The sequence below is a fragment of the Acanthochromis polyacanthus genome, chromosome 5, assembly GCF_021347895.1.
Source record: "Acanthochromis polyacanthus isolate Apoly-LR-REF ecotype Palm Island chromosome 5, KAUST_Apoly_ChrSc, whole genome shotgun sequence".
Lineage (NCBI taxonomy): Eukaryota > Metazoa > Chordata > Actinopteri > Pomacentridae > Acanthochromis > Acanthochromis polyacanthus.
The window spans coordinates 21,585,460-21,596,411 of record NC_067117.1 but is presented as its reverse complement, the minus strand read 5'-3'; the positions used below and the strand labels follow the sequence as shown (position 1 = coordinate 21,596,411).

At 40.7% G+C, this 10,952-nt stretch overlaps 1 protein-coding gene across 1 annotated transcript in view; it reads left to right on the top strand.

Annotated features, from left to right (window-relative positions):
* The first annotated feature begins 866 nt into the window (after positions 1–866).
* Positions 867–10,952, top strand: part of prickle2b (prickle homolog 2b) — a 105,347-nt gene continuing 95,261 nt past the window's right edge. The window contains exons 1-2 of the mRNA XM_022201619.2: positions 867–1,041; positions 1,639–1,724. Coding sequence (XP_022057311.1) covers positions 1,000–1,041; positions 1,639–1,724 — 128 coding nt within the window. The 5' untranslated portion in view covers positions 867–999. The remainder of the gene's footprint in view (positions 1,042–1,638; positions 1,725–10,952) is intronic.

The window sequence follows — 10,952 nt, the reverse complement described above, 5'->3', positions numbered from 1 at the left end:
GATTGGGTCTGTGTTAGTCAGCACTGACATTTGTGCAGACTTGCCACTCTATTTAAAACAAAAATAAAAGGAAATAGATAATCTGTGTTCAATAAAAAGAAATATAAAACACCACCCACGACTGTGCGTGACAAGTTTTCCACATTATTGTGCTCGTCTGAACTTTATTGGCTGACAGAGCAGAGAAAATTGAGTATTGAATAGGACCTTGGGCAAAATGTGCATCTAGAAATAATAATAATAGAGGATAAGCACATCTTGGTAAAGCGCCTGTGAGTCAGAGCACTCTCAAATTGATGCTGTGCCACTTGTGCTCAAAAGCCTTTTCTCTGATGATAAATAGCAGCTACTTGCTGAAGTCAACACTGTCAGACCACAGGGAAGAAAAACAACCAGCGGGACTCATGACTGAAGTTTATGGTGAAATAAAAGTTGAAATGAACCTATTTAGAGCAAATGTGAACACAGACAGGAGTATTGAGGGGGGTAAATGTTTCATTGTGACTCACTGATGACATGAAAGGAGGAGAAATTGTTCTTAATCTTTTGGCATTGGGGGCCTTTTGGAGTTGATGAATAACAGGAAACTGGCACAAATCGAGTAAAAACAGTGTTTGAAGGAGAACACAGACATAAAGACATTTATTTCAGCAGTGTCATGAGATGTTTTCATCCACAGAGCTGTCATTTAACATTGCATCCCTGGTTTTATCCAAGTGTAATTATAGTTTGTCCTTTTGAAAAAAAAAAAAAATCACCAGGCTTCCATTGGCTGTGAGGGAACAGGGTGGAGCTGCTATCCGGAACAGCGCTGCTCCATTCATTAATGAAGGAGGTTAATAGTGCAGGACAGCCACCTGAGTAGCTCCGTGCGTTTGGAAAAACTGTGGGTGATTTTTATTTTCAGCGGATGCGCACGGATCTCCCTCCGTGCGCCATTTGTGTCGGTAGCAGACGGCTGAGGTGGGATCCTGTTCACTGTCCTGGGTCCAGCTGGTCATGTTCAGTCGCGGTTCCAAGAGGAGAGATTCCAGCAGATTGGTAGGTAGGCTCAACAAAGTTAATAAAGCTTTGGTGGTCTCCAAAGCGCACGTCTTGACTTGTTTGCTTTTTTTCCTCTACAGTTAAAATTACGCATGCGACTTTCTCTCGTTTGTTGTCTCTTTTTCCTCCCCCGTAGCTAAGGGGATCAAGTATCATCTAGCCGTTAAGTTAACTTACTAGCACGTGACTGTTTAATTGTACAGCCGGAATGACGACAGATGCCGTGTGTTTTCTGTTTCAGTCAGTAAGTTTTGAAGTTGACTGCAGTGCGTGCATTGCTTGTTGCCATGAGAAACCAGATGTTTTATTGCTTCAAGGTTTTTATTTTATTATTTATGTACTTAATGTCTGTTGTCATTGCATTTAAGAGTAAATAAATATTTGATATTTTGGCACATTGCTGCTGTATGTTGTGGTGCTTTTGAAAACCACCATAAAAGTCTTTTTTTAGGGAGTAAGAAGTGCAATAATTCTGAAGAAACTACCAGTTAACTAATGTCAGTTGAACCTTTAAAGCTCCAGCCAGTGTTGTCCTTACTGAATTCATTATTGCGAGCTGTGACCCATCAACGTCTGTTTCTGTCCATCCCAAAGCTGAACCCTGCAGATGAACCACAGAGAGGACAGCCCTGCACCACCTGTGGAGAACAGTGTCCTGGCTTTGCCCTGCACAAATGGAGGTACAACGCTGCAAAATCACTCTGATACAACCAATTTCGGGGCCAGATATTTGCTTTTTTACATGTGCACACACCACTGAATTCATTCACAAAGAGAGTTGAAGCCATGAGTAATTTGCTTCACTGCAGCAGTGACATGTAACCAGCTGATTATGCCACCAACAATTTGGCCGTTCTCCAAACAACAACTCTTGGGTTTCTTCTTCATGTGGAGCAGCTTTCAGGAAGAACCCTTTCAGATGACTAGTACTTTGAATGGAATCAGCCATGCATAGTACTGTGAGGAAACTATTGTTCTGCCCCCGTGTGCTTAAAGATAATAGTTTTTACTGTCGAGACCTCTCGCGCAGCAGGAAGAATTCCAGCCTGCTGCTCCTACAGTCACGCTGTCAGAGCCCAGGCTACATACATTCTCTTACGCTGTGAAACAAACTGTATATTGTAAGAAGTGATCCTGATGTAGAGTACAGGTGGTTTGGGTTAGTGTGGGAAAGACTGGAACTAATGTGTCCAACTCTGTTAGAGGAAAAGCACAGCAGAAGATCTGGAAGAACATGTAGTTTTGTTAGTTTATCTGAAGCTGATTCTTGTGACCAGTGGCTCAGTCACAAAGTTGCTCTGTTAGGTAAGATGTCGCGAGCGCTGCCAGTGTCTCACTTTATCATCTACTTACTGCTGAAGCTCAGTTCGAGGAAACGGCAAAACCCCAAAGCACATTATGTACTGCTTACAAATTCCAAATTGTAAACATGGATCAAAATAAGCGGTTCGACCTGGTCATGGAAGGATTAGTTGGGGAAAAAGAGGTCCAAAATTGTAAGCTCACAAACACTGTGCGTGTGAAAGAAGTTAATTTTATTTCAGTTTGCATTTTGTTTTGCACTTGCACAATCCTGAAAGTGTGACTTCATTCTGCAGTACACTAGAATTATTTTCAGAAAGTTTTTCTTCATAAAGACTGAATAAATTGCAAATAACTGCAGCATTTTAGGAAGAAAAATAAACCTAACAGAGTTAGTCAAGTTGGAGCCACCTTATTCAGAGTTAACATGTCAGCCATGGATTTGCAAGGCATTTTGTCTTCTAATGGGGATCCACAATAGAAAGGGAGGGACTGAACCGTAAAGACCATCCAGTCTCCTTTGCTGTAAAGTAAACTATTACAGGGGCAACAGCAGGCTCAGGAATGCAGCCTTTTAGTTGCTTGCCTTTGCAGTCTCACAATAAAAAGTAAACTTTTTCCCCTCCAACAAGCTGGAATAAAATGTTGTCAGTGGACACAAACTTCAGGAACCTGACTTTATGTGTTGAGGCTTTTTTATAGCTCCAGAAAATCTTTGTTTCAGAGAAGAAAGTTTGCCAATTTCACCAGGAATTTCCTGCTTCTTTCTCACATAAAAATCAATGTGTTTAGATGCAGATTTTATAAGGAATGGCAGTAATGCTGTGTTTTGGAATGTGGTGGACTTTCAGTGACCCTGAGGTCGATAGGAAAATGAAGAAAGTTTTTGGGCACATACTGTCTCCTCTGGTCACATACCAGGAGCTGTTTGTCTGTTGCTCAGTTGACAAAGGCGATCATCACTTTCAAATACAAGCTTTGGTTTTCTAACATAAAGACATTTTATGGTCCATGTGGATCATTGTATTTTATCAAACTCATCTGCTCATGGCCATCTCTGTACATCAAGATATGGGGCTCTGAAACTGGTAACCTTCAAATCAACAGCAGAATTTTGAGCCTTGTTAGAGGTGTGGCTCTGGATGGTCATTTGAAATTTGGTTCACATATCCATCATACATGCAGGATAAATTCTAAAGGCTTTGGTAGTCCCTGTCTTTACCTTCAACAACACTATGAGGTTGGCATGTTTAGTTTTGAGTGGATACGTCGACAGCTTTCGGACGGCAGTGTCTTTATTTATTTTTATCTCTTTTTTTCTACAAATGCTCACATTGACTGTATCAGCTGTATTTAAACTGTCCTCATAAAAAACATTAATCTTTACTCATTTCTCATTTGAAATTTTTTTTTCTGTTAATGCCTCCCTCAGCCCCCAGCAATGTGCCAAAACTCTTGAGAAACCTCTTACCCAAACACATACAGTAAATGGCTTGATGGATTAGTAATATGTTTGTGTTTCCTATACTGTATGGATCATTGTGTTAGTTTCAGTGGTTGCAATAGTTTCCATGTTCCTTATTTTATTAGGTATTTAAATGTGTCAAGCAGTTTGGTCCTGACTCACTCTCACTCTGCCTTTATCTTGAATATACGCCATGAAAGCAAAGCAAACACTGATCAAGCCACTTAAAACTACATTCGTGCTAATGACCAGCAGGGGGCACCTCCTTTGGCTGCAAAAAGAAGCGTGACTTCATAAAAGTCCATGAGAAAAAGACCCCATGTCTCACCTGATTTATTAACTTTAGTAATCATTTTCCTCATAATTTATGGTCTTAATAGCTAGTTTCAAGGCTTCTTAAATGCAGAGCAATTTTAACTTTATAAATTATAGCGCTATCTGTTTCAGAGTAGGGTTACCTTGCGATTGAAACGTTGCTGCTGTATCGGCATGTATTGTACCCTCCACCTCTCTGTCAAATACCAAACTCAAAACGTCAAAACAGTATCCACAACATGTGAGTGATGTAATTCTTGACTTGGTCTCAAACACTCATAGTTAAACTCTTGTTCTTGGCACACTTGGCTCAAGAGGAGTTCATCTTGGTTTAAGAGATCTTGACTGAAACAATACTTTAGCCATGAATTAGTTGCTCCTTTTCAATGTGATCATCAGGTCAAAAGTTTGAGTTGTCTAAAACTTTCCACACAGTTAGTCAATAAGCAAAAATCAATCAATCAATAATTGAGAAACTAAAGCATTGGTCACTAAATGACTAAAACCTGAAATTCAGGTGCACATTTGCAAGGAAGTTTGGTTTTGGCACAGTTTTTTGTTGTAGCGTCATTGTGTTATTCCACGCATCCCATATCTATACACCACTTAATCTTCATTAGGGGGAGTGGAGCCTATCCCAGCTAACTTAGGGTGAAGACAAGGGACACCCTGGACAGGTCACCAGTCTATCACTGGGCTACACAGAGAAACAAACAAGCACGCTCACATTCACACTAACAATTTGGAATTATCAGTTCATTTTCTATACACCACATAATCCTCATTAGGGTCACAGGAGGGGCTGGAGACATTGTGTTATTTCTGAATTTATTAGTTTCATGTGTTTTCATCACATGTAGGTCAAGCAAGTTGGTAGATATCCATTGTTTATTGAGGCGTAGTCAGGAGAGTCGAGTTTTCATGGAATGAATATGCCACAGAGAAGGGCGCTACTATGATATACACACAGCCTTGCTTCTATTCTCCACACTTTTAACATGTGTTTGTCTCAGAATTCACTGAAATATTTATGATTCTCTAAATATTCAGTAACTGAATGTGCAGTGCAGGCGTAGTTTTTCTTCCCTTTTCCTCTTCTTTTTGCTCTCCTTTTTCCTCTGTGTAAGATTTCCACTAAGCTGAGCTTCAGGGTGTGTTTCAGACTCGTCTTTTATAGTAAGTTGACTGAGTGTGTTGAGGCATTTCCCCATTCATGGTGAAGAGAGAAGTCAGTCTAGCGTTGGGTATTTAAAATCACCCCGGCCTACCAAAACATTACCCTCGAGAATTTGCTGTCGACTGTGTTTTATTTAATCAAAGTGTAAAAGCAAACAGTTCATGTCTGCAAACTTTAAAAGTCTGGTGGACGATCCAGGGTGTCTCAGGAGAATTTTAAAGTGGTGGAAGTTGTTCTGGAGTAGGGAGGCCTGCCTTGCTGGTCCTCGCATACGTACAGATAAACGAAGAGTTTCAGTTTCCTGGCTGCTTGTGTGTCAGTGGGCCTGTGTAACTCGGTAAGCCGAGCTGACTGCTCTGAACAGGTTAGCAATTGGAGGAGATCCTCATTGCACAACATGCTCCTCTTGAATCATTAATGCTTGCCTTTGGCTTGATGGATTTTCTTGTGCTAATGAGACTCATTACTAGGCTTATTAACATGAGCGCTGAGTGTGAATGTGTTATCTGATCAGCCTGATTACATGACTCTCTCTCTCTCTTCTGCACGTTTGTTCTAGAGCTGCATCTGATGTAAAAGTTCCACTTGATTCAGTCCAGACTTGATCCCTGCTACAATGAAGGATTTATGCAATGCATTTGCCACAAGTAGTTTTTAATTTCCTCCGTGCTTAATAAGCATTAGATTTGCTTCAGGTTTTGCCAGAGCTGACTGCCATTGGACAAAGCCTGTCCTTGTATGCAACAAGGTCTTAGCTGAAACTTTAGCTGGCTAAAAGCAGTGTTGAGGGGGTAGTAGAGAAGGAGAAAAGAACAGGGGGAAAGAGAAGAGAAGATGGCTGCAGCAGAACAAGAGAGACTGGGGTTGAGTTTTAACCCAGCCCTGAATGGCTTTCTGACGTCTGTCCCCTCGGTAACCCAGTCCGATCTGCATAACACAGGGTGGCCCCGCTATTAACTGTGTTAACAAGACGGCCTGGCAAATAAAACTGTCAGGGCGCCCAGGCATATGAATGGCTTCTGGCTATTGCAGGCAGAGCAGAAGATTCAGTTTGAGACAAGGGGGAAGGGAGAGAGAAACCATTGGTGGTCGGTGCCAGACAATGGAAACTTAGTAGATTTATCACTAAAGCTCTGTCTGTGTATTGGCATGGAGATGGTAAGCCTCCTTGCTTGATAGTTTCCAGGAATTAAAAAAAAACGAAACACTCCCCCCAGTCTGCTGTGTTCACTCCTTCTCAGGGCTTGTTTGGAAGCAAGAGGCAACAGCAACATCTGTGGTAGTGCTCTATGGGTCAGGAGGCAAATTACCTCTTAGCCTTGGCTTTTTCCAGTGTAAATGGTGTGTTTTGTCTTTGTCATTTAGAGGAGATTTATTTTGAAGGGACATATTTTGACAGGACTGCAGGCTCCTGTGATATATGAGTGATGTTCACAGATAATGCAAACGTGGGGAGCTGTGCCGTCCGGGATATAAATCATAGTTTGACCTTTGGGTTTTCAGACAGTGTTGGGTTGAACTTGTCCCTACCCATTTTTTTCTTTGCCTTCTGATGTTGTGCTTTTGTCTAGCTGTTCTTGTTTTGCTCTCATCCTATTCTATCTCAATCACCCCACACTACTCTCAGGTGTTAACAGAAGTCTGAGTGTTTCATTTGGCTGTAATGAGGAATTCTTGGTAAGGATTATGCATGATGCTCACGGAAAGAAAGACACCAGAAGCAGTGATGAGATCCCGAGGGGCCTGTCGGTCAGGTGATGAATTCCAATGAAATCCCAGCATCAAAATTCAAGCGCCAGGCTGATGTGGCACACACACACACACACAGAGGTCACAGATAGAGAAAGGACCACAGCTAGATTCCTCCAGTATTCCTCATTTCCTCTCTCCATGTGAAGATTTTAATAACAAACACAGGTAAAGGAACATTTGTCGCACACAATCCTGACATATCGCCTGATTTGTCGCTTTGAATGCACATGTTGTTTCAAAGCATTCTGCAAGACAATACATCCTTGATATAGATTTATTAGACTGTCTGAACACATGCTCAAGCACTGATAATCCAGTTTATTGCTTTTTTTTCTTTTAGCAGAATGTTTTTATCTCTTCCGTTTGATTTGGTGCATTAGAGTGGCATTGTGTTGGATGCCTGGGGGTGTATTTGTAGACTACTGCGAGATAAGAAATGCTCCCTTTCATCTGGTTTGGATACAGCTTGTAATTATGCGTGCAGTCAGTGTATGTGTTGCATTCCTCAACAGATCAATTTTGCGCCTATGAGAAAGATGGATATGAAGCGTAGACTTCTCGTACAGTCTATGGTCTGAAGCACAACAGCAGGTAGTGTCATCTCATCCACCAGGTGGGTTCTGGCCCTGTAACAGGAGACCCAGGTGTTGGGTTTCTCCACTGCCCTGTGCTTGTAATGACTTTTGTAATAACTATCAGTCATTAGTACTCCAAGACTTTTTTTGACAGCATGTGCATGCCAACTAAAAAAATAATTAAGTTTTAACAGAAGAGCTTTACATGTTCATTAAAAAGCTGCAAACTGAATTTAAACAGAATGACACAATGCTGCTGTTCCTTTTCTTTGCATTTGTCTTGTTGTGGAAATGTAGCCTTTTATTTTGTCCCATAGAAACTGACTAGATGAAAGAGAAGGGAAACAGCTCATGTGCCAAACTATGGGCTGTTTTCTCGGTTCAGCACCTCATACTGACGTCACCACCTTAAATCCTCCTTATTTCAACAGTATTTAGCTGTTCTGTTGTTGCAGTTCTATCTTCCCTTCCAGTGTATTCTTTATTTGAAACAAGTTAAAATGACTGAAAAACATCTGTAACTTTTGAGTAGTCCTTTCAGTCAAACTCCCTTTCTCTCCTTGGTTGATTGATTCACACTTTGGAGCCACATCTTCTTATTTTAACTTCTTCCATAGCATCTTTTGAAAAAAAAAATGCATCAAAGTAAAGTTAAGATGTTCTTGTGAGCAATTGTTTTAAAAGAGCTGTTGCTTTCCTTTTTTTCTCTCCGGTGGTGAAAGACTTTAAACTGTCCAGCAGGGGGCGAACATGTCAAACTTAGACACACTGAACTCCAACAAGCTCCTTGTTTGCTGCAAGGTCACTTAGCTGATTCCAGGTCCCAGATCTGATACACATGCGACCAAACACTGGATTTGGTTCCATGTTTAATCGTATATGGTAACAGTCCAACATCCACTATTGTGGGATGATTTATAGAGAAAAAGGAACTGAACAATTTCCCTGTTGACATATTATTGGCAAACATTACGACCCACCATCTCTTGGTTTCTGTGATAGAAACAAGATTACTGAAACACAGACGGCTCCACAACTGTCATGTGGTACTCATGGACTAAAAAACTTAGGGAATGCATTGCTTAACGCATATTGCTGAAATTGCTCTGATTTAATCCATTACATCAGTTAAATCCATTAAAGCCCGTTTAAAGATCTGTGATGGTGTGACATATAAAATGGTACTCTTTCAAAATATTAAATGGCACATTATCAGCATGTCCAGTACTTTAGCTACTTATGGTTGCCGCTGTTCTCATAGTTTGAAGTTTAATCTGCGCATACACTTTGCCAAGCTAATCGCTTTACCAGTCTGTGCTTATTAATTTATTCCCACAGTTTATTAATCGATTACAACAGATTTTCACATGAATGTATGTTTCTTTTATGATCCTTTGAGGGCTCTGTAGTAACATTTCACAACAACGCATTTAAGCTTCTTTGAGGGTTGGAATCATAATCCGTACAACTAAGTCAAGACTTAAAAATATGACTCTAAATATATTGCATTGTGGATGATTCTTAACATTCATATTGCAATCCATAAAAGCATCTATTAAAGCAGTATTGTATACTCTATTGTGTTATCTACAAAATCCAGCATATATTCTTTAATATAGGGACTTATTGTGTGTGACAGCTGTGTGAGTCTGCATAATGTTTTCTGGCAGCGTATGCAATAAAGCCAGTAGCTTTGCTCTGATCCACATCTTTTGGATTTTCTCTGCTGCTCTTATCAAGGTCATCTGGAACAGGTGCTCATGAATTTGGATTTGGACTGATAGGCATCAAAAGTCCTTACAGGTCTACACTGAAGGAGCTGTGTGCACAAAGTACACACACACACACACACACACACACACACACACACACACACACACACACACACACACACACACACACACACACACACACACACACACACACACACACACACGTATGGTTGCCAATCGAGATAAACTTGAGTCATTTAATTTATCTGTGATTCTGTGATATCAGTAGATTGTCTCACACCGTCCAGAATGTTACTGGTGAAGAAGTATCTGTTGAGGTTTATGCAACTTCTTTTGTGGGCTTTTTCTTACCTCTCAGTCATTTACCAATTAAGACAAATAGAACTGAGAATAACTAAAAATAGCTGAAAGACAAAAATGCTATTCGTGAAATTGTACAATAACTACTGTACGCACAGCACTGTCCCCGGTGAAGTCATCAAAAGCAGCATAACTTCACAAAACCTTATCAGAAGTGGAAAAATTGTAAATTGAAGCACATCAAGCACATATCCCTCCCAGTGTAACTGAAATTGTGAGTGAACATGACTTCCATCTGAATGTAAACACCAACTCTTTTTTGCACGACATTGACATGCTCTGCTGTTGCTCTGAATTAGCACTGCGCCTTGTACCGCTTCTAACTGCTCTTCACCCTTCTCACATTAGCAAACATCTGACTTGTGCGCTAGTGATGCTAATTCACCCCGATTTTTGCCCTGGTGCTGATCCGTGCCTTAATGAGGGCTTAGTGTGCTAAGCTGCCTTTGAACTGTCGCCGAGAATAAAAGGAGGCAGGCTCAAGGCTGTCAGATCCACAGCAAGTTGGCATTTACTGTGTACAGACCTGCAATTCTAACCCGCCCACTCTGGTTAAAGTAAATTCATGACATCCTGGCTGTTTCCCCTGTTGGGATAAAGGGGTTACTGTGCACTGTGGCCATTTGATTGTGCAGCTTTTGATTTCATTTAGCTGTTTTCTTTATTTCCGTCTCTAACAGAGACACATAATCTATTAATAGTTTAGTTAGGGTGTTCATGTATGATTCTTTAAAGTTTATCATGCAGAGAATAGTCTCTCTAACACCTTTTCTGTCTCTATTTTCCCCAAGCACACACAGTGACCAGCACTGATCCATAGCATTTTCTACATTATGCCAGAACACACTCCTTTTTCCTTTAGAGTGCTCTTATCCACATCATGCTGTGCTAGCTCCTTGGTTTCCAACTAGGTGCACAATTTCTCAGCAGTCTTAAAAGCTAGACATAAAATCACAGGTTGCTTGAAAATACCTAGTGCATTATGTCTGTCTTCGTATCACTAAATCGTCTGATATCAAAGTCTGATTTCACCACAGCTGTAAGAACGATGCATTTGACCTGGCATTGGATTTACTGCATGCTTGTGTGTTGCTACCAGCAGTTGTACAGAATTAGGGGAGAGGACTGAAACTAACTGTGATTATTGAAAATGAAAAATTTAGTCTTAAAATGTCACAAAATTGTAAAACAAAAATTAAATCAAATACGACAGCATCCCAGAACCTGAG